The 24,677-nt window shown below is 39.9% G+C and overlaps 1 protein-coding gene across 1 annotated transcript; it reads left to right on the top strand.

Moving 5' to 3' along the window:
* Positions 1-7,774: 7,774 nt before the first annotated feature.
* emc2 (ER membrane protein complex subunit 2) lies at positions 7,775-22,871 on the top strand. The gene is made up of 11 exons (XM_058053748.2): positions 7,775-7,897; positions 8,537-8,650; positions 9,750-9,814; positions 10,833-10,918; positions 12,276-12,333; positions 14,466-14,551; positions 14,766-14,825; positions 17,223-17,304; positions 17,665-17,775; positions 19,217-19,321; positions 22,449-22,871. The coding sequence occupies exons 1-11, from the start codon at positions 7,858-7,860 to the stop codon at positions 22,533-22,535; spliced, it is 894 nt and encodes a 297-aa protein (XP_057909731.1). The 5' UTR covers positions 7,775-7,857; the 3' UTR covers positions 22,536-22,871.
* The last annotated feature ends 1,806 nt before the right edge of the window (positions 22,872-24,677 follow it).

The following is a 24,677-nucleotide window of genomic DNA, read 5'->3' as shown; positions in this document are numbered from 1 at the left end:
CTTCGGGCGAGAGGCGGGGTACACCCTGGACTGGTCACCAGCCAATCACAGGGCACATATAGACAAACAACCATTCACACTCACATTCATACCTATGGACAATTTGGAGTCGCCAATTAACCGAGCATGTTTTTGGAATGTGGGAGGAAACCGGAGTACCCGGAGAAAACCCACGCATGCACGGGGAAAACATGCAAACTCCACACAGAGATGGCCGAGGGTGGGACTGAACTCAGGTCTTCTAGCTGTGAGGTCTGCGTGCTAACCACTAGACCGCCGTGCAGCCCTCCCCCAGGTCACAACCAGATTTCTTAAATTTATCTTTTAGTTTTTCATTGAAGGCTTGCTACCTCTGCAGGCCTTTTCAGGATGGACAATTTAAAGTCTCCAATTAACCTAATGTGCATTTTTTTTGGAATGTGGGAGTAAAAAGGAGTACCTGGAGAAAACCCACGGACGCACGGGGAGAACAGTCCGCAGAGATGCTCAAACAGAGATTCCAAACCAGATCTTCCCGATCCATTAATTACTTTAGAAAAACAGTAAATAGAATGAAGCCAAAAAAACAAGCCATTTACTTGGTAGTCATTCAAACGTAAACGCCCTTCTGGGTGCCCTGAAATAACCAAATACAGTTTTCAGCTGGCCCAGTCGTTTCCCGGTTAAAAGTAGATTGGCAACAGTGCAGGTTTACAAGACACTAGAGTGAAAGAAGACCATTGGAAGGGAGGGTAATAAGTCAAATATCAAGATAAATATAGAACCTCAAGCATTTTTGCGGCTCTGTCCACGAGTCCCCAACTACTGCGTTTATTCTTAACAATTCACCACAGAATGTAAATGTCCACAGAATTTGTGCAAGCCATACAAATCCTGAAAATGAGTTGAGGGTTTTGGGAAGTAATTCTGACATTTCTGTGCATGGCCATAAAACAGCCATGAGGTCAAACAAAAGCCATGGGAAAAGCAGTAAAGAAGTGAGAAGTCAGCAAAGCAGGCCAACTTCCATAGTGTTTTTCTGCCAAATATCCATACAGCATCCATCCAACTGTGGGGGAAAATATGCTACATGTAAAATAATTGTCTGTCAGTTTGTTGCCTCTATATGTTGCAGATATATTTTCCCACTTTTGCTGCGCTGGGAGAGCTTTACATAAATGAATCACATTTCCTTTGATGGGGTGCTATGACATTTGAGCGTCCATCATGAGGAAGAGGGAACAGAGGGAATACCAATTTCTGAGCACTGCAATTGATATTCCAGTAGAATGGAAATAGTTCTGTTTTCTCACAATTGTACAATAACTGGATTTCACACTACCAATAAACTACATATGGATACAACAGTCCACTAAGGTAATATGAAATGTTATTATTTCAATGTGGGAGTGTGCAATATTTGGCACCTTTGGGCTTTGTGGAAACATGTTGACTCTATTGGGACAATATGTCACAATCAGTTTTGGGCTTGACACTCAGATACAGAGCCTGGGTGAGATGTACTGTAGACTCAATTAAGTCTTTGATTGACAGAGCGAAATGACACGTCCAAAAGACTGTAATGGCTATTTCTTGACTTTAGCCTTGCTTTCCTATTCTTTGACTGGGAAGGGCCTCTATGAGAAGCAATTAGACAACGCACTGAGCTATTTAACTGTATAATATCCCCAAAATATCCCAAAATACAAAGAAAAATGAAGACTAGCATGGGACATGGAAACAAGAACTCACACAAAAAGGAGCAAACAACCAGAAAACAGAGAAACAACGAGATGAGCGACAACGAGATCCATCGACACAGCTGGCAATAGCCAAATGTAAACTAATGAACTGGCGACCCCAGCTGCACTAGAAACGATTACATGCAGCTGTGCTCTGGGGCTCAGCTATCTGAAATCAAGGGATGGAAACTAAACTAAACAAAACAACAAGAACAGGTGGTAAAAAACACAAGCATAAAACTAAACTATGCTGATTAAACAATGCCTATAAATAGACTTGTCAGCACCTGCTGTAAGCAGGGCATGTGATGAAATTTGTCATTATATTCTACAAATCTGACACAAATGACACCATATTTACGATAACTATCTATTTGAGGGCTTTGCAGCTGGCAAAAGACAAATTACATTTTCATACAAAGTGCACATTTGTAATCTATTGTTCAGTTAGGAAATACCACAGGAATGCAGCTATTCTGTCTATTGTTTCGTTAGTTCTACAATCAGAAATTGACTTCATAACATGACAAAAGGGCAACATGTTCAGCTTGTAATTCAATCATGAAAAGGTAGACCTTGTTGTCTATGGATATTACAATATTTGTTTGATGGCTTATGTCTCTTTCTGCGGATGCTTTTGCTGGACCACAAACTATTTCCTCTCCTAGTTCCTCTTGTCTTTATCTCCTTTGATGACATTTAGGATAAATACGGTTATCGAGGTGTCCAAATCTGCGATTGTTTAATTATGCATTAGTCAGTGTGTCCTCTACCATTATATTGGGGGTGCTCCTTGTATTGTATTAAACCTTATGTTCTTAATGTTATTTACATGATGGCATGTCATGAGTAAGCCAGCATGCCGTGATGATTATTTTGGGCTTTTTCTATGAATGAAATTCATGAGTGAAATTCAAGTGGCGGCTATTGTAACCGGAAAAAGGAACAATTGCATACGGCCGTGCTAAAACTGAGCTATAACTGCACTGTGCGCGTGTATATGAGCATGTTTGTGTTGGTGTTAGTGTGCTGCCCCACCCAGTCTAATTCTTGGGGACAAAGCGTGTGTTTGGAACCATAACGTGCACATTGGCGAACGCAGCGCTTTGTGGCACATGGTGGAACAAGGTGTCCCTGAAAAACATCCAACACCCAGAGTTTGTGTCACTGAGGTCCTGAACATTTTAGATTTATGTAGCACATAATAAGAAACATAAGAGGTTTTTGGACAATATTACAAGACTGAGATCAAACTTTGTTGGAAAGACTCTTCCTTTGTGTTTTAATTATGTAATAATTACAAGCCTCTAAGCATTTGTTTGGTTTTTTTTGCATTGTTATTGCAGTGTCTTGACATTTAAGACCGCTGAGATAATTTCTCAGTCTTTCAAGTTTATTAAATAAATTGCTAATGATATTTTCAAACCAGTTCGAATGCCACGCTGGCTGTGTTTCATGACTGTGACAACGAGCCAAAGTTAATGGCAAACATGTCTGTCATTGTTGGCATGAGTCAAACATTATGGTACCACAACTTCAAGTGATTGACACAATTGGCTTGACAGGCAAAGTTTGAAGTTGGCCAGCTCGTAGCAATTTTTTTTTTTGGTGGGGGGGTTGCTGTTGCCTTTGTAGTTGATGATACATGACACTTTCAAATCTTGTGTTCAAAATTTACTGAATGCCCATTTTTTTAGTATCTAATTGTTGTTGTCACATCGCGCTATTCAACAGCAGATCATCATCCATGACATTTCCCACACGTGTAGTGTGTATTGTACTGTAATACAGTGCAACACTGGTAGCAACCCACTACTGCAAAACACACACTCGTCCTTCATTCACTGAAACAGTGTTGCTTATCTCAGTACATTTTATTCTATATCTACCATTCACACACATTCGTACCTATGGGCAATTTAGAGTCTCCAAATGTGCTCAATGTGTATGTGATGTGGGAGGATGTCGAAATACTCAGATACTACTACACAGGGATGCTCAAATGGAGATTTCAACCTTCAATCTCCTGCCTGTGAGGCTGACATACAACCGTGCAGCCCTTAATGTGTTGTATTTTATTTTTATAAATAGTATTTTAATACATTTGTTTTTCCATTCTGGTTTTCCCTTGTATGGCTTTTGAACTTTCAGTAACCATGTCACCGCACTGGTATATTTTAACATAATCAATTAGTGGGTTTTCCTCACCCCATGATTGATTTTCCCACTTTTTTGCAGACACTGCAGTGATCCACTTTTCTTTCGTCAGACCTTTTTGTTCCCGTACTTCCTTATACTTGTCTACAATGCGGGTGGAATTCTTCACATTTTTCTTAAGACTGTGGGTAGTCATTGTGATGTGATAACTTACTGTCTTTGCCTCAGCTATGTCATTGGGGTATGGAAACATCATAATGTGGATAGATGTGGTAGGGGCGGCAGCATGGTGGTTAGCACTGTTGCCTCACAGCAAGAAAGTTCAGGGTTTGAGTCAGCTCTTGCCTTTCTGTGGTGTTTGCATGTTCCCCTTGTCCTTTTGTGGGTGTTCCCTGTGGCTTCCTTTTAGAGTGCATAAACATGTACGTTAAATTGATTTAAATACTTTAAATTACAGGTAAGTGTAAATGTGAATGGCTGTCTGTCTCTATACTGTACATCAGCCCTGTGATTGACAGGTCATCAGTGTAGAGGGTACAACAATCTCCATTGCCATCATAACGCCGTTGTTTAATATATATCTTAGACTTTATTACTACTCAAGGGGAATTGATTGGTTGCATTAGGTCAGTTGCATAAAAAATAAATAAATAAAATGCAATGCAATATCAATATAATAGAAATAATATAAGAAAAAAACCTAAATTTCCATATTTACAAATCATGAGTCTTGCAGACAGGGAAGGTATTGTAGAGCTGGATGGCATGAGGAATGAATGAAGTCAATAATATGCAATAACGTACAGTGCAAGGCATAATGTCTACATCAAATATGCATTGTGTGGTATAGGTTTGGAGACTTGTGGACATTTTCTACTGTTTCAGCTCTTTCATTGTCAACAATGGGAATACGTAGTATTAGGATAAGTATAACTAATGACAGGGTTAGTAATTATAATCCATCCATCTGTCTGTCAAGGTGCCACTGAAGGTCAAGGCCCCAATCTATAATAAACACTACACAGCAGACATCATGAACATGCTTTCAAGAGAATGTTAAAGTGCTCTGTTAACAGGTTGTCTATTACTTTGAAATACAGCTGGATGTGGTGGAGGCGGTATAACAGCGCCCCATTATATAAGACGCATGTTTACATTGGAGCTGCAGAAATGTCACAATATGGAAGATCAGGAGCAGCCTTCTGAAAACCGAAATTGTGCTGCTTGACTGGTGCTTACACAGGCTTCCACACTCTGGGGGCAACACAATATCACACACAGGACATGGGCATAGTGTATATACAGTATATTTTCCTTTGCAGTCTGTATGTATGAAAAGAAATATTCCAGCAGAATCACTTCACAGACACTGTATTTTGATTTCTGACAAATGCAATTAGAGTTGGCAATCTCTAAAATGAACAGTTATAAACTAAAACCGAAGTGCAGTTGAGGTGCTCTCGGTGGTTTTGAAATAGTTCCTTTTCCATCTAGATTTCATTTTCATTGGTATTGTACAGTGAGTTGCAGAAAATGAAGACAGATGCAATTAGCAACCATGTTTGGGTGAAGCCCTCTGGAGCCAGCAGCATGGTGTTTGCTTTGGAATGTGATTGGTCCCCTGTCTGACTAAGTTGCTTTCACTTCACCGCGAATAACTCTGTACAGATGACTTCAACACGCTTATAGACTCCCTCTATTGCACCTTTGACCTCTCCCATATCCTGAGGGAGAGGCCCCCCGAGCAAGAATTAACGGCACATCACTGTTGGACGTCTTCACTTTATTGCTCTTCTCTCTGTTACTTTGGTGCCAAGAATAATATTGAGATCCATGTCATGGTAGCACCACAATGGTAATTAGTACACGGTTGCGTTGGTGAAGTAATACCACATGTTATGCATTGCTGCATTGGTTGGGGTGCCTTTTCCTTCGTTCCTCGAAAAGTTATTTAGGATTACAAAAACTCCAATTGCTTTCATGCTGTCACATTTTTTTACAGCAATGTGACATTTTTGCGGAGTCAAATATTGATAATATTAAAATGTATCAAAGACTTTCATTTTCTGTTGGGTAAACTTGACATTCAAACCAAACATTTCCATGGACTGGTTTGACTATAAAAATAAATAAGCTTATAAATGAAGACTAATTGCTGCCAAGTGGTTAGTATGTTAGCATCTCTGTGTGGAGTTTGTATGTTCTCCCGGGTACTGTGGTTTCCTCCCACATTCCAAAAACATTCTAGGTTAATTGGTGACTCCAAATTGTCCATAGGTATGAATGTGAGTGTGAATGGTTGTTTGTCTATATGTGCCCTGTGGTTGGCTGGAGACCAGTCCAGGGTGGCCGAAGACAGACAGCTGGGATAGGCTCCATCTTGTGGAATGACAAGTGCGTCTGTGTTATATGTGTTATATAGATGAGAGCGCAAAGTGAAACGACGATTTGTGAGGTCTGATGTTTTAGATTCGAACTCGGCTCAGGACACGAAGTTGGGAGTGAGTTGACGGACTTCACTGCTTATGGGAATCCGAACTATCCGTTTACTAAGATAAACCAAGAGGGCACTGGAGTGAAAATATTCCATGAAACCAAACCTCAACCTTATTTTTCATGCAAAGGATACGCTTCACCAGTTCCCTGAAAGCTTTCTTGGTCAACAAATGTATCCAAACAGAGCAAGAGTGGTTGACACAGCCAAAGTCCCCCACCACTGGCTTCATTATAATATCTATAACAATATAAATCAATAAGATCTGAAAACAAATGACGTTGTGCTGGATTTTGCAAAGCCAGGCATTTCTGCTTTTAATCTGAATATCAAAATCTCATAACGATTTCAAAGTTATTTTGTAAACTTTTTAAATATGCATCAACTTGTGCCTGGTGTGTCGTGATATAAATCAGCAGCCCACAGTCCTGGTTTAGAGCCCAATGCTGAATTCATCACTTCCCCACTCAGTGTCAGTGGGGTGAAGATGACAGACATTGCCTTTGGGCCAAGAAGTGGTTCAATACCCACTGGCAGTGCAAAACACATTGCGTCTATGCAAAGGCAATGAAGAGTTGATCGATATTTGACTGCTTGAATTATTCACTTTTGTCCAAAGTTTGTCTCCTCTTACTTGTCTTCTGTAATTTTCTGGGGGAAAAAGGTATGACATCCACATTTAAGGTCCTGAGAAAAAAGTAAAAGTAAAAAAATAACTGCATGTTGATACAACTGCATGTTCGTACAGGCCCTCGATCAACAGGGATGTGATTAGTCTTCATCCATCATTTTTCTTTTTTTTTCCATCCATCCATCATTTTTCTATGCCGCTTATCCTCACTAGGGTCTCCGGGGTATGCTGGAGTCTGCTGACTTCGGGCGTCAACCATTCACACTCACATTCATACCTATGGACAATGTGGAGTCGCCAATTAACCTAACATGTTTTTGGAATGTGGGAGGAAACCGGAGAAAACCCACGAATGCACAGGGAGAACATGCAAACGCCACACAGAGGGGTTGAATATTTGTCTTGGAAAAAAATGAGCAGAGGCAGAACAGTTGATGTGCAGGGCTTGCCAAACTTACACCCCTTCTGTGTGCAGCAGTTCAGGAGAGGTAATTGATGCAGTTTTCAACAGGTTACAGCAATAAATCAAAATCAAATTGTCATCATCTTTGCATGATTTACTATTGCACCCAAAATTTAGGAAGATATGTATTTAAAATATGTAACACACTAAGCATAACAGTTATAAATAAATAAACTGTCCTTATACCTGCAAACTTTAAACATTAAATAACATGCATACATTATTTAATTGCATAGTATAATTGTTTAAGTACTACATATTGTACAAAACACAAAAGAAACAGGTTTTAGGATCAGCAAAATAAATCTAATGCTCATTTGAATATTCTTACATCCGGTCACGCCCACCAGCACTGACACCCCATAGCCCAGTCTGTTGCCATAAAGAAAAAATGGCGTCTGTTTCAGAAATGTACGATGTCGGCTGGGAAGGTAAGCTAAAAGATAGCTGTTTCTGAAGTATTATTTGATAGTCAGTGGTTAGGTGGCACGCTGTTTTAAACCAGACAAAGACGGTCGTTTGTTTTATGTTAAACTTACTATGTGGGAAGAAGTTAACCGCTCGTAACAGCCAGGCTAGCTTCAGTGCTGTGATGCTTACGGTTGCTTTTTAAAGATTAATATCCATTGCCAATGAAGGTTGTTTACAATTGTATCATATTGTGAGTACGAGTTACCTGTTGTAAGAGATACAGTGGCTCCTGTCAACATAACGTTTTCAGTCATGTTATCCTAGTTTTATTAGCGACTGTTTTTGCTATCGTTAGCCTTTAGCCGCATATCAGTGATGGTTTCGCCGTGCAAATGTTAAATTACATCGTTGCAACAGTTGAGTGGTAATGTCATTGCTAAGTATATGTAAAGTTTTCGCCTTAGTAAAATGCTTAAACTGTATTCATAAAGCAAATCAATGAAATTTGATGTGTTCTCCCTGGCTACAAGTTAGCAATCAATTCCACACACGCACATCCACTTTCTTTTATCATAATCGTGAATGCCACCCGCTGTCTAAACCCATGCATGGAATGTTTAATGCTTTATAGCTGAACGACTTGACCACTTGTGTCATAGAGATGAGAGACAAGCTTCGAAAATGGAGAGACGAAAACTGCAGAAACAGTGAGCAAATAGTGGATGTTGGTGGAGAACTCATCAGTGAACATTCATCAAAACTGGGGGACGACAGTAAGTGCATTGTTTGTAACTTTTTGTTTATCAACATTTTTCCCATTTTTCCTGTTTTTGCTTTTTTTGTTTGATGTTATTTCAACACCGTGTCATGGGCAAACATAAATCTACAAGTGTCAAAACACACAGCAACAACACCGCAATGTGAAAATGAGTTTTCACTAAGGATGGAATGAATATTAATGCTAGGCAAATATTGGTGGTCGATCATTGTGCTATTAATTATCGATAGCAGTGAAGCATACAAGCGCATTGAAATTTCATGCTAGGTACCACAAATCAGACATGTTGGCAGGTCTGCACTAGACATAAAGAAAGTCATCCCTGCCTCATGCCCACTATTTGAGAAGCACGGGTGATTTGCAGGGTTTATTACATTGATAGTCATATGTCCTAGTCTGTTTGACACAATTTTAAGACACAATAAGTTCCAGACCTTTGCTGTGAAATAGCTTGCACAAACGGACCTTACTCAATTTTAATTGTAGACCCCTGGTGTACAGACTCTGCTCCATTAGTAGCGAGAGACTAGTTCAGCAGCCACTCTTTGCTTTGTTTTTTGGTTGCTCCTTGAACTTTTACCTTCTGCTTCAGCTGGCAAGGACAACAGACAGATTGTACATCACCTGCAACCTAGCAATATCAAACACCCTGCTGCTTTTTGCCTACTGAATGCAAAAGTAAAGGCATCACAATCTACAAGCAGGCAGCATCAGAATGAGGTTGCATTGAAGGCCTGAAAACACCCAGAAAAAAAACCCAATGCAAATACTGGGACAGCATGCAAACACCACACAGTAAGGTCAGAACTGATATTCCAACCCACCACCTTTAACTTTAAGACAGGCGTACTAACCACATGCTCAGCCGTGCTGCCCAATGTGGAAAGTTTATTTGAAAAATACTTTGGCGTGTTTGGTTTTGCGTCATGGAAGGTTGCATGAGTTCAATTATGTGCAGCATTTGGGTTAAGAAGTCATAAGTTTTTATGTGATTTCTACAGTTCAACATGTCACATTTCAAATCATGTTGTATCGAGCAAGGCAGTGGAAAGCATGTTAATACAGCCTCTCTTGTCTGTCTCTCTTCTGCCCAGTTTGGATTATTTATGAGCAGGTGATGATTGCTGCATTGGACTGCAGTCGGGATGACTTGGCTTTGGTAAGTTTCTATGGCACTTCTTTACACACCTGAGAAGAGCCTCAAAAGTAATCATTCTTGTTCTTACAGCCATTTCCACTTGCAGCCACATCTTCGCCAAATGTGTAAATACAATTATTACTTGGCTTTTGGAAAAAAATAATTACTTGAGGGTCAGAATAAAAGGGTGTAGCACACGAGTACGGCTCAGATCTGCCAAAAAAAGACCATGGTTAATGAAATGGCTAATTTCCAATTAGGCATGGGTCGATTAGTGCTTTCAATGTTTACTACAGTATGAAAAACGTACGGCTTCAAAAACATACCGTGTCTACGATATGAGAGAAAGTGGAGGGCTGGCATGGCCACTACATGGAAATACTTTTTCAAGTCCTGTGTTATTCCTCGCAGTGGAAACTTTGAGGTGTTGAAACCACAGGTGCAATTGGAATGTTGAAAGATCATTTATCACTATCACTTTTGGAGGTGAATATGTAATCTATCAGATTGTGTGTGTCGTCATAAACTTGCCATTCAGTAGAGTATGGTAAAATAATTACTTGAGCCCCTTCAGATGTGTTTTGGGTTGTTTTACCACGGTGTGGGCAGTCAGAAATTTGAATGTTGGGTTTATTTTAATAGAAGGAGAATATTAAAAAAAAACTAAGTTCAAGTTAATATGTACCAGGTTTTAAATCCCTGGTTGGTGAGCACAGAGGTCAGATTTTTAGAAGAAAGAATAACAAAGAGATTTGTATTTTAGAGTAACTAGCAGATTAAGCAGACACAGTTACCAAGGGCAGCAGGGCAAGTTCACCTAAGTGGGCAACAGGGTACAATATAAACACAAAATATGTATTTTGTTGGATTTGATGAGACATCTTCTTACAAAATAAGCCTAAATCTCACAATCTTGCACTTTTTTTGCTGTGTGAGTGTGAGAGAGAAAGACAGAGAACGAGAAGTGGGTGAATGGAGCATACAATAGTAGATGCTGCCAAATATAATTGGTGTCTCTCGTCTGGCCACATCCTTGCAGACCTGTCTACAGGAACTGAGGAAGCAGTTTCCAGATAGCCACAGAGTGAAGCGATTATCAGGCATGAGGCTGGAAGCTTTGGAAAGGTAAGCACAGGACACCAAATTTGGGGAAAGAAGATGGGGCAAAAATAGCCTCACTTTTGTGAATTGTACTTAAGGAGGCTCGAAATGAGAAACAATTTCCAGATTCTATGTGAAACAATAGTCTTGAATGTGTGCGTGTCCAAAAAGAGTTTGTAGTTGGGTTTATTTATGTTGGAATACTCAGCATTCATTTACTGAATTGGGTAATGCAGAGAAAGCTTTGACGTTGGGTTGCCCTATATAGCCCTTGAGTCTGTGCTAGGGATTCCCGGGAAGGAAGTGGTCACATCCCACTGTTTTTCTTGGGGTCCCTCAGTCGCTGATTGCGTAACTTTCTTTCCTGTCCGGTTTTGGTCAAGTGAGTGTCTTGGCCCTGTAAATGTTTACATCACTTCAAGTACTTTTCCTTCCCACAATGATTTGTTTTATTTACAACTCTATGTGGTAACATTCAGGTGTCAAATCAAAGTAGGCTGCACAGCGGAAGCTCATTTGTAGTCGACAAAGCTACGTAGACTTGAGGACAGCTTCAAACGGCACTTCCCACCCCCCACCCCCAACCTTTCCAAATCACAGTGGCTTGCTGCCTTGTGCATCTAAAATTTTCCAAAGTGTGGCTGAGCAATAAAGTGAGTGTGAGAGAGGCAGCAGTGCTGGAAGTGTGGTGGTTCAGCGCTAATGGAAACCAGAGTTGCTTCTGTCTGTTGTAGTGTGTTGGGTGAGAGAGACACTGTCGGTTGACTGAATAGACCTTGCCTTTGACAGCTAAAATTCAGAAAAAAATTACCCATCTGTACCTAAATAAGAGTGAAGAGCATATTCCAGCTTATCTTTCTAGTTTTGGTTACTGTACAATTTGATATTTTTAGCTCAGAAAATTGGCCTTTAAACATAATTATGTTGGCTCAAGCCACCAGTATTGGGTGCTCAAGGTTGCTTGTGTTGTGGTATTATGCATAGTTCAAGACACAGACAACTTAACAACTTGGCCGCAGATCTAAGCACATGTCAAAGCAGCAATCTGATCTTGTTTAAAGGTGAATCAAACTGGATACAATCAAACACAAACAGCATATTCAAAACATAGAGTTTTGTTTGCCATGGATTTCATGACTCATTGTGAAACGATACAGACTCACACAAACGTTGGCTGTATGTCCACCAAACTACATTTACATGAGTGTTTATTTCGTCCTTAAGATCACCACTGATTACTGCACAGCCTTGCTGTAATCATAGAAACCTTCCATTCTGTATACAGAAACGTGATTATCTCCAGCTATGTTGGATTTCACCACCACTTTATTTTGCAAGATTGAAAAAGGGTTGTGTAAAAACAAATATTTTTTGTCCGAAGGTACGATGAGGCCAACAAGCACTATGATGCCATTCTTCAAGAAGACCCCACAAATACGGTAAAGTAGATAATCTTTTTTGTTTGTTTTCTGACTTTTGTGTTGTACTCTGAATGCTGTGAACACTAAAGAAGATTGTGCCGTAGATGTGTCACTTTGTCTCCTCACAAATCTAAAATAATTGAGTTTGAGTGAGAGGTTTTGGTGAGTACAGTGATATTTGTAGTCTCGCTTAGCAGCAGATGTTTGTTGGACAATGTAAAGAGAGTTTTTGGAGTTTTTGAAGCACAACAAGCTTTACCTAATGTACAAGGACGTCAGACAGACAGCTGCTAAGCTGACTCAGCACATTACTACTACTACTACCTTGAGCTACGAATAACATTACTGACCCAAACCTTTCGCTACTAACATCATAACATTCTGTTGTAATAGTACATCCGTCCCATTCCCCTAATATAGCCAGAGAGGGAAGCACTGAAAGTGTATTGTCAGTTCTTGATAGACACTTGTGCACAGGCGGCTGCTCTGTCTAGCCACTGGGAATGGAACAACACATTGCTTTTCTCTTTGTGGGGTGTTAACTGTAAACCTTTTTCCTATCATCCTTGCCCTATGTGACAGGGTGTAGTGACTGAGGGTGGGGCAGTGATTAGCCTCACCATTGAGTCAACTGTCTTAGGGCAAGGGCTATCGCAAGCATTTTTTCCTGCATGTTCAAGAATCAGCAGGGAATGGGCCATTTAGAAATTGGAAAATTGGTGACCGCAAGGAAGACTTGCAAAGCATGCCAGCAGAGATTGGAAACTAAGCTGTTGTAATTACAGGCTGTGGAGTAGATGTGGTACCCATTAACCAAAATTGTGGAATCAACAAAAAATGCTGAAGTTTTTTTTTATTTTCCTTTTTGCCATGGTGGTGTCCAAAAATGTTTGAAACTCATTGCTTTGCTTAGACCTGGCAAAATAATTAGTAGTAGTAGAGTTATTTCGGCTCCAAATAATTTTACTTTACGTTCACTTTACTTTTTTACTTATGATTTTGAGTACATATTATGATGGCTTCAGCATTTGTGTTGTGTACCAATCCTTGATTCATAATTTTATTTTATTAAGTGTTTTATTTGATACAGTTTCATCTCCTTTCTAGACCAGAAAATAGATACGAAGGCTATGTTCACACCGCAGGTGAATTCGAAACTTTTTTGCTCATATGTGACATGTCAGATTAATTTAAACATAGTATCAGAACGGTATTGCAGATGCCAGCCTGATTTTTGGTGGTATTGCACATCACTAGACCATGTCACTAGTGTCTTATTATTTTTTAAGTTCATATTGCTGCTCTCTTGTGGGATGAGTGGAGGCTGCAGTACCCCTGCAGGTCCCTGTCCCAGCCTGATAGATAAGTGGATTCCTTTTGTTGACATGTCAGAAAGAGGCCTAAATTTACAACCCCCTTGACATGACTCATAGATTGCTCCCAATAGCTTTGCCAATGACTTCAGAAGAGGAAGCCCCTCTCAATCAAGTGCCAGCCCATAAATAAAGCTGCAGCCGGGACAGTGCTGTTCTAATGGAGCAGCAGCCTCTTGTTAACGTTTTCACTCCCTTACTATGAGGAGACTAAGGGGAGTGCAACATTTGGAAAAGTCATAGCAGTCAAAGTATTACTTGATTGAGAACCCAATCCACCTTAAAGTTTCAACATGAAAACGAAGCGAAAGCAGTTTTCAGCTAATATAAGTTCGGCTGGTGAAATCCTAGATGCATGCTGTACCAGTAGGAAGGCAGGCATTGGGGTTTAGGAGAGTATGCAATTTTCCCAAACGATTCTGGGATGACTCACCACTTTATCTTGGCCTGTGAGCTCATTTATTGGACATTGCCACTATCTCCTCTAATGTCTTGGCTGGCTTCTTCATTTAAAATGCTCCAGTAATGGAATAAAGAAATTTTACAACGTTAATCCATTGTTTGTGGCTTGTCCCATTAATGTTCTTGTCTGTTGTTGTAATGCACTAAATTGATGATTTAGTTTTTGGGTTTGATTAAAAAAAAATTTCAATATTGCCGGTTGAGAATTGCTGTTCAAAGAAAAGGGGTGTGTAAAGTCTCTCTCTCTCTCACCCTCACCCCTTCAGTCAAATGCTGAGCTCACTTCTGAAATTCTGTTTTCTGTCTGCTCTTCAGGCTGCAAGAAAACGCAAGATCTCTATACTGAAGGCTCAGGGGAAGAGCACTGAAGCCATCCGGGAGCTCAATGAGTATTTAGAGCAGTAAGTCTCCCCTGGTTTTATTTTACTTGCTACACCGTACAAGCAATTTAATAAAAGACATTAGAGGTCAGTACGACATTAACATTATAATCAATTATAATTATTATACATAAACAGTATAATCAACTATGGCTATAAGCGGCATACCCAACTGACCTTACACAATGCTAGAAAGCAACTTCTTTCTAATAAAGGGATTGCTTTGTGTCCACAGGTTTGTTGGGGACCAAGAAGCATGGCACGAGCTGTCAGAACTATACATAAATGAACATGAGTAAGTGCATTTTCATTATGTATGAATAACTGATTTTTAACAATTATTTTTAATGTTTTGCAATTTCTCAATTTAATCTAATTCCGCAACAAGCAAAAGCGAGATAATATCAGGGATTATTTTAACTGCAACTGAGCTAAGTCATGGTGTCAACGCCTTCCTACTTAAACTACCTAACCTAAACTACATAATTTAAGTAAATAAAACAAGTCAACATAGCCCACAAATTTGGTGGGCAGATGTCTGTGCATAAAAGTGATTTCTGTGAAAACTGATTTCCCCGCTCAGCTAGGGGTTTGAATAGAGCGCTGTCCATGTTTATCACAGAAGGGATGTTTAATAGGATCTCCTAGTTATAAGAGCACAAAGATGCTCTCTACCCTCTACTGACATCTTTGTTACCAAGGGCAACGTCTAGACAGACCCTGAGGTCGTATCTAAAATTTTCCTGTGTGTGCTCATGCTAGCTCTATAGTGTCTCGGTTGCTCTGGTTTTAAGGCAGTGGCAGCAGGAATGCACAGAACAGTGAGAAGGCTACTTATTGGATATTTAATGCTTTTGTGTGAGAGGCTTTATTGCTGTAGTAGCCAGAGGAAATCCAGGGGTGATCGGATTATCTCCTAGCATATCCTAACGCTTCTAATATCACACTATTCACCCACAGCTCCTTGTCTCCAGGCGTGTCAATTTCTTTTTCATTGTTTTCTTTATTGCCATGTTAAAACTCCCTGTTTCCCCTCCTCCTTCTCCTTCCGGATAGCATCATCACTTTTTTCCAGATGGAAAGAAAGAGCACACTTGGTGTGAAATTCTCAGGAGAGGGTGGTGGCACTTTTTTTTTCCTGAAAAAAGCGAGCCTAATGAAGATGGAAGGATGGAGAAAATAAAGTCTCCTCCTGCAACACAGTGGGACCTAAACAACATCACCTTTGTTTATTGGGTCATTAGGAGTGTTGGCTCAGACATTGTTTGTTATAAATGTAATTTTCAGTGTCCACAGTGTTTATAAAGTATAAAAGGTTTATAAAGTACTGACTAATTACTAATTTTTCTTCCAACGTGTGACACAATATGAAGAAATTCACAGCCAAAATGTGGTGATGAAAGTGAGGCAACATGTTGTTGATGACTTCATTAACCACCGAAAGATATATATTATAGTGGCTGCAGACTTGCTTTACCTGTGGTGTATTGCATGCTCTTCAGAACATTCATGGAGAGTAGCTTGGGGATGGTTGGGTTAGATGGCTTAGAGAGAAATGAAGAGGTAAGAGGTCTGGCCCTGTTTCAAGATTCTTGTTGGGGCTAATGGAACACTGTTGCAGGCCAGGGCCACTGCACGAGCACATCTGAAAGTCTTTATGGAGAGGAAGTGGTAATTGTAAGCAGCCCCCAATTTTCTGAGGCCTCAGATCTCCCCCTTTTTGGAGCCCCCTCCCCTGTTTATTTCTTTCATTCTCCTTCCCCACCTTTCTTTCCCTCCTATTCTGTTAATCTTTCAGCCATTTGCTATTGGAGGCTTTAAATAGACGTCTTCATGTTGTGGCAGTTGAAGCTGGGCGGTATAACCAGGAAATTGTTGGAGAGTTAGACATTTGTAGTTTGACTATTTTCTACGGGAAACATTTTTTTGAATTCCAAACAAATCTAAGGCCCACCAGCACCCAGCAACGTATTGTGTTCAGAGATTGGCACATAATATGGAGAGATCTTAGTTGTGCAATATCTGTAAAATCAGCACTCAATTACACGGAGCCCAAGAAACATCATGAATGTTTTATTTTTTTCCGATCTGTGCGTGTTTGCACACACCTGCATCAATGACTGCACCATAAATATATAGAAATTGGGTGAAAAGGAAACTCTAAACAATGGAGAATTATTTCAGAGTAGTATTAATGTTAGGGACCTTCCGTTTGTTTTTAGTTAATAGACAGGTGGTCTTAACAAATGTACAGATCTTGCTTATAGTTTTATGTATGCGATTGTCCAGGGCAAATGAAATAAAAACTATTAAAGGTAGAGAGTCAGCATTTGTGTGAGGTCATCACTCAGCTGTCTGCTAAGAAGTGATGTCATCTGAGTATCAGCATGGTTTTCCAGCTGGTACTGTAGAGCTGACCTCAGGAAGGTAGTTAATGATACATTAGAGACTAAAAACACACATGGACAAGACTGAGCCTCCCTGATGGCCTATCGCCACATTAAATTGCCTTGTACCTTGTAAATATAAGTTTGTTTTGTGGTGTATCACTGTCATATCTGTGTAGATAATTTCTGTATAAAGATGACCTTTCTCACAGTTTTTCAATTATACTGCGCTATTTCAAAAGTCAGAAATCCAATAAATGTCATGCCCGCAGCTTTATCAATTCTTTTTGTTTTGATTTTCACAGCTATGGAAAAGCTGCATTTTGTCTTGAGGAGCTAATGATGACCAATCCTCACAATCACTTGTATTGTGAGCAGTATGCTGAGGTAGGTATCCATTGAAACTTGTGTGGCATTGCTGCAAATTTAATAGCAGGTAATACATATTAACCCCCTGTCAACACAGAGAGTGACACTCACACTAGGGAAGGGTCGAATACTCGTTGCATCATGCATTTTTGCCCAGCTTTTTTTTTTGCCCAGCTGTAATCGTGATGATGTAAAACCCTCATTATTCCAAGTACAGATATGGATACAGAATTTAGATGGGTGAATAGATACAGATAATGGTGTAGACTCACTCATCCCTAACCTGAACTTAATTTAACATCATTGCTTATGCAGATGTCATTCTGACATTACTTACTACTCATAAACACACTTGTTGGCTAATTGTTCCTCATGCAGGTGAAGTACACACAGGGAGGGCTGGAAAACTTGGAGCTGTCAAGAAAGTATTTTGCCCAGGCTCTCAGGCTGAACAACAGAAACATGAGAGCATTGTTTGGTCTATACATGGTGAGTATTGCTTTGCATGATGAGAGATGGGGAGAGAAAGTGAGCGAGAATAAACACAAATATACATTCTTTAGCTTTATGGTTAGTCATTTTTGAGGCTGGCCACTAAGTGTGGCAAGTTCAAGTCGAGGTATACAGTTGTGTGTGCATGTGTTTTGGCGTGTGTGTGTGTTTGGGAGGGGGCTGTCAGACAGGTTAATCATTGCTGACTCAGATGGTGAACTCAAGCATTGGAAAGTCTTCCCCACTGGAGTTCTTCTTTAAGTAATGATACCCCTTTGCTGGGATCATTTTTTATGATGATGACTTAAAAAATATAGTAGTCGCACAGTGAAAAGAAGATCAGCAGCACAGAATATCTAGCTAGCATTTTGTCCCAGGCAAATGATCCAACCAGGTGCCACTTTGTTTGTAGTCTTGGCTGAAAAGCACTCTTATAACTTCATTTGCTGAAACCGGATTGTGTTGCAATGCATCATCTGTAAGTGAGACCTGACATAAGAACACAAACGAGAGGGTGCTTGGAATTAAAGGTGCAGAGTAGAAGCAGGTCTAACACAGAGAGCTCATGTGTCCTCTTTGTGGCACTGGCATTTTTCATACAATCTAAACAGCATAAAGCAGCACACCCTCTGAAACTGCTCTCAAGGGTAAGCAGCGAGTATAAAAGGAGAACACGTAGGATCACATTGAAACATTTGTTTACGTTAATTCATATTTACATGGCAGTAGAGCAGACCTCGTCTGGTGACACTTAAGTCACATATTTTAAGCGGTATTTAATTATCATCTGACGATGGATTTGATACTCTTGTGTTTTGTCTGCCAGTCCTGTTGCGCCACATCTTGACAGGTGCAAGAAGGTCAATGAAAGTGCAGGAAACTTTCACAGGCTTTCACCAACTTAGACATTTCCACAGACAAACTGGCAGCACTGACCACAGTTGGGCTGCGGCTAAGTTATTTACAACAAGTGTGGGGATTCCCCTCCATAATAGTGCACTTTGTCATACAGGGATAACCTGTCTGGGTTAACATAATCTAAATTGAGGTTGTTCCTGAGTTAAAAAAAAAATAGGAAAGGAGGAATGCTGACTAAAAGCTAGACGTTAAACTATTTTATGAAAATAACTTTAATAGGGGCACTGGCTGGTGTGTAGTTAAGGTTTCACCATTCTGGTTGCGATGATTTTAAACTGCAGACGCGATGATGATAGCAGCAACATGGGAAAGACGTGGTAGCTGAGGTTAGGCGGGGATATACTTAAACCAAGGACTTCCAAAGTTTGTCACCAGGAAGGGTTTGCTTCCCCGTTTTGTAGTATGGTAGATAGAGGGTAAGGACATAATTGTTCCCCATCATATCTCACTTCCAAATGTGTTACTCCTTGATCATGTTTGAATAGTACAACACACCATCCTCCTGTGCTTTTTCATGTAGTCTGCAAGTAACATTGCTGCAAGCCCAAAGGTTAGTGCCAAGGTGAAGAAGGACAACATAAAGTATGTTGCTTGGGCTGCCACTCAAATAAACAGAGCATACAAGGTGAGTGAACACCAGTGTTTTATTGTATTTCAATGATTGATCTCCTCATCCCATTGCTTTTGTCCCGTTATTTTCAGTTCTATCAGGTCATGAAAAAGTTGTTAAAGTATCACCACCACTCAAATTCTTTGAGTTTTTTGTTGCTTTTGACTTTCATGAGGCAGGTTTAAAAATAGTCTGATTTCCTTTTATTTATTTACTTAGTCATTATCAATGTTTTACTGGATGAACCCGTGTGTAAACAGAAATCTCAAGTATGCAGAAAATAGAATAGCAGGTAGACCAAAAATGAAAAAATGTTTTTCTCATATGCTAACTACCAGGGAGATTATGTTCTGCAAAGTATGCACAATTGACTTCATCCACTATTTGGACTTTGTTGGCTCACTACAGCATAATTGTATTGTTTTCTGGGCAGTTGATTGCAGATGAACAGTATTGGAAAAGTTTTTGCCTCCAAGTATGCTTGGATGCTTGCAGTTTCACAAGCATCTAATTTGTACATGATCGAATAGCCCCACTGTTGTAATAAATAATATGAAACAATGTGCTAGAACAGTGTTTTCTTTAGCTTTTTTTGGTTTTCAGTGGAGAAAGTTTTCTGAGATTAATTCTAAATTTGACTTAATTAAAAGCAGAATTTGTTCAATAATTGAACTGAGGCTCTTTGAAACAGCAAATAAAAAAATGTATTTTATATACAGTGATACACAGTACTCTGATATTTTTGACAAATAATATTTTTTTAAATACATGTTTTCACCTCGGTCAACTGCACCATTTTCTTGAAGCAACATGGTTTGAGAGGTGTTCTTGTTCACAATGTGTTTTGTTTACATTTCCTTATTTGGGCTTGCACAGCTGGGATTTATACAGTAGGTGCTTGCGATCCATTCTCTACATGTGTAATTTAGGATGTGTGTGTTTTTTTTCATGGCTGTGTCAGACAAGTTAAATGACAAGGTGTAAGGTTGCCTTCTTTATTTTTTTTCCTCCTCACCTCCCATTAAATGACTTCAGAGCTCTTTTAAAGGCAGCAGTGGTGTGGGCCTCTGTTAGACAGCTGCAAGCTGCTGTGGGTTCGTGCTGGCTGATTGATGGCTTCTTTAAAGCGTTGCTTGTGTCAGTCGTCCACATTTATTAGACTTCAGTACCTGGTGGTAGACATACCTCAGTGTGAGGGAAAGGTGGGCAGGTGAGTCTAAGTGGGAGTGGACGTAGGCAAGAGGTCATGCTAGCTGTTGCCCATTTATTTAACAGAAAAAAGTAATTAGCAGTGGGGTCAGTTGACACGTTAAAGACCTAGACACGTGGGTTGTCGTGGATGCATTTAAAGAAGCCTGGTCGTGCTCCTCCCCCCACTCCAAGTCTTTAAACTAGCTTCTGAGCAGCAGCTTCAGTATTTTGTTCATGGTAGTGTCTTAATATTTGGTAAGGACAGGTACAGTTTGACAGGGAGCCCTATTTGAGTTCTTAACTCCAGGTGTACACACTACAAACTACGGCAAAATCTATATTTCAAAAATAATAGACATAGAACATAATCGGTTATCTATTGGTCTTGAGAGGCAGAAAGTTATTGGCATCAGAATGTTTGCTCGTTGGGCGGAGGTCAAATACTTATTTGCCTCAATATTTTTTTGTGACGTACAGTCTAAGTTACTGCTTCCTAGCATAGGGGCATTATTCTAATTTGAACAAATAGGCTCAGCCTGTGGCGGACATTTTATGCAAAATTATTTAATATTATCTTGGTCATTCAATACATGGGCGGGAGGGGTGTATTACAATTAGATGATTTTTCCCAAATCGTTCACCGCTACTGATGAGGTCCTCTGTCACGGACCATGAACTCCCACTGCGTCATGATACTATAATCAGATGCTCTCAATAGATGCTTTGTCTGCTCCGACTGTTGAACAGAGCAGAAATTAATGTGGTAGTCACGCCTCAGGCCAAACAGATAATTGACTACCGGACTACCCAGGGTAATAGCGCATTAGGCAGCAAGGCGATGAAATGCAATGGACATTATAGCCACACACCCTAAATCCAGTTGGATGAGTCACAGTCACTATGTTTACTTGCACCAAAACAGTCAGATATCCAAAATAACTCTCTCGGTCTCAGCCAAAAGCTTTGTGTGTCTCTGAAACACAATGATTTTGGTAAATTCAAAGAGAAAGATAATGTTTTGGATGCTATGTTACATGCTATGGATAATTGTTACTGATAGAAGTCAGTGGGTCAAGTGGGGAACAGCTTCCTCTAGCACAGACTGTAACGTTTTAATATGTGCAGAAATGATATCTGCCATCACTGACTCTTCTACTCTGCAATACAATACTCCTTTTTGATGATTTGAACCTTCAAAGCAAAGGCTGAAAAAGTAAAGTTGCTGTTACTGAGTGGAAGAAATATGTTGGGATAGATCGTGTAGGAGACAGGTTTAGGTTGCTGTCTGCAGGTGTGGAGGCGCTGGTCACAAAAATATAAATCAGACCCATATGCACATATGAATATAAACATTACACTAAAAATGAATACATAAATATGAGCATCTAATCAGTCATTCAGAAAGATGACTCATTGTGGCAGCCATTTTGCTTTTAATTGGACTGACCCTTTTGTCTTGTCCTGGGGTGAAGGAAGGCCCAAGGTGAAGGAAGCCGACATTATCATTTGCTATTTTTTGAGGATATGCCCCAGTCGCTTGCAAAGTTTAATTGGGTATAAAAAAAAAGTGTGCTCTTGTACAATATGTGTCTGTTTTTGGATTCTAATCTGGCGGCATTTCCTGTGAAGGCCATCAAGAGAGCAGCGTTTTTTGCTTGAGGTCACGGAAGAGCTTTGATCCTGCCTACGAGCTCACACGCACCGAACTAAAATAACACTTATGCAACAGTTAACTTCAGCAGTTGGCTTTATGTATTTGTCTCGTTTGTGTCCCTTTCCAGGAGGGGAAAGGTGGATGTTTTCTGCCTTGGTGCTAGGTGTGTGTTGTGTGCTTTGGAGATTATCATGATTTTGTAATGCTTTTGTATGGTGGTGAGAATTGTACTGATTTTACTATCCCCCTTGTTCTTTCTCCATACCACTGTTCTCCCACACCTCTTCTGACATGCAGATGGCCGGCCGTGGTTCCAAGGAGAGCAAGTGTTCCTTAAAGGCAGTGGAGGAGATGCTGGAATCCATGCAGATTACCATGTCCTAGATGCCCTCATCCATACCCTCCTTCGTCCTGTTGGTGATCACACAGTTTTGGAGACATATGGCAGCTTCACCCAGCGCTATGACCTAAAGTGACATTTTTTTTGTTGTGTCCTTTCAATTTTGGAGCTGACAGAAATTTATATGGACAATGGGAGATTTTTTTCCACTCATGTTGTGTTTTAAGGGTCAACTTCCAAGTAGTTAGGACAAAGGCTATAACAACGTAACCAGTAAAGATGGCAAGCTGTACAGTAAATAGTATTTATACAGATGACCCTGATGGAAAAACTTTAGTCAGACTTGTCAAAATGTCTTAATAAAAGTTGAACTCATTACATTTTCTTCTCGGGTGTTTGCTTATTGTGGCTTTTGGTTTGGTTCCACATATTGAAAAAGTTCCAAGGGTGAGGCTTATTGATATTTAACCTATCCTGGAGCAGGGTTGGAAACATTGTATGAATAGGCTGCTGATTCCAAAATTCTTCCTTTCAATTATCCCAAGCGGCAGCTGAATCAACTTGAGCACACTGTATAACAGCTCTCATTTTATTTGGAATACTGCAGAGAACAGTCAGCCATGAATTGGAACGCACAAATAAAACCTCATACTGTTCTTAGGTGCAGCCTCGTACACCCAGCTGTCAGTCAAAATGCCTCCAAATGTTCGATTGTCCCCAGTTATTTGCCACCTTCAAGTCGGTAAGATGATAATGGTCAGTCCTTCACTCTAGGAATCGAGTGTTGAACGTTTGGTGCTGTCCTTTTAATCCTCTTTGATCATAATCTAAATTGATACAATCATCAGACTCATGGCTTACAGTACTTATTAATATACAATAATAAAATAATCCCTGCTTGATATCGACGCCATTCATTACATTTTGTCAAAAGGGTTAAAACTAGGGATGCTCAGCTCAGGCTTTTATGCTGCCAATTCCAATCATCCATGAGTCAGCTGATGCCCGGTCACATAGATTGATATCATTTTTTAATTTACTATCTGATATGAAGAAAGGGAACCATACGATCACCTTGATTAAGATAAAAAACATAACTGACTTACTTTTTCAAGAGAACATACAGTCATTATTAGACCAGCCTTGTTTCTTCAGTTTCTTGTTTATTTTAATTAACTAAAGGTGCCTTTATTTGGACAAATATGACAAAAATAGCTCATACAAGGTTCATTTTCTTCAGTACAACGCTATAGCTATTGATGTAAGATTTGTGTGACTCACTGGTGAAACTTAGATGAGAAAACATCTTTAAGGAGACTGTAGTTGAGTACATCGTGTGATGGCCTTTTACCAAAACATTTAGTTGCACGCAGCAGGACTCTAATTGAGTAAACAGTCGGCAAACCCAATGTGTTCTCCACCCATTTAGTCTGATAAATTCAATTATTTTTCGGGTTATTTGCTTTGGACTTCTGACCGTCACGCACATACGGGCAAGTGTCCAGCGTTGGCTACATTAGCTGTCGTTTGACAGATGATCACATCATGAAAACATCGAAAACTCACCATACTTCATCAGCCTGTCTAAGTGTTGTTCTTCAAATGTCGTATTAAATTAGCTTTTTAACATGCTACTCTGGCGAGATATTTTTTGTGGCATGATTTGCAGGGTGGAAAATTCATATAAGTCTCAAAAACGATAGGTAAGTCCCACACGCCAGCGCTGGAAAGGAAAGCAAAGTAGGCAGGAGACTTGCTACAGGCTACATGCTGCAATAGTACAGTTGGGTTCAAAATAATAACAGTCCAACATGTTTTACCACACTAATCTGTTTTTAATCAATTATTTTAGTACATGGCACATACTCAGTAGGTGGACCAAAGTCATAAAAAACCAGCAGACCCAACATTCATGATATCTTTGTGACCGAATAACCATTGGAAAGGGGTGTATTCAGTATGATATCAGTGTGAAGTTCAAATAGTGAGGTCATTAATTCTGTAAAAAATCAGGTGTCAATCACTTGGCTCTTAATTATTAGTATTCAATGGGAAGTGGGCTATTGCCGCCATGCTTTAAACTGCCATCGAAAGTCAATCAACATTATTTCCGACATGCTTCCAGCTCTGATTCAGAGAGAAAAAAAACAGAAGAGCTTCTGTGTCATTCATCAATAAATTTGTAT

This window comes from Doryrhamphus excisus, linkage group LG5 (assembly GCF_037039965.1).
Source record: "Doryrhamphus excisus strain RoL-2023G ecotype Guam linkage group LG5, RoL_Dexc_Guam_v1.1, whole genome shotgun sequence".
Classification (NCBI taxonomy): Eukaryota; Metazoa; Chordata; class Actinopteri; order Syngnathiformes; family Syngnathidae; genus Doryrhamphus; species Doryrhamphus excisus.
Note: the sequence above shows the minus strand (reverse complement) of the source record. Positions and strands in the feature narration are given on the sequence as shown.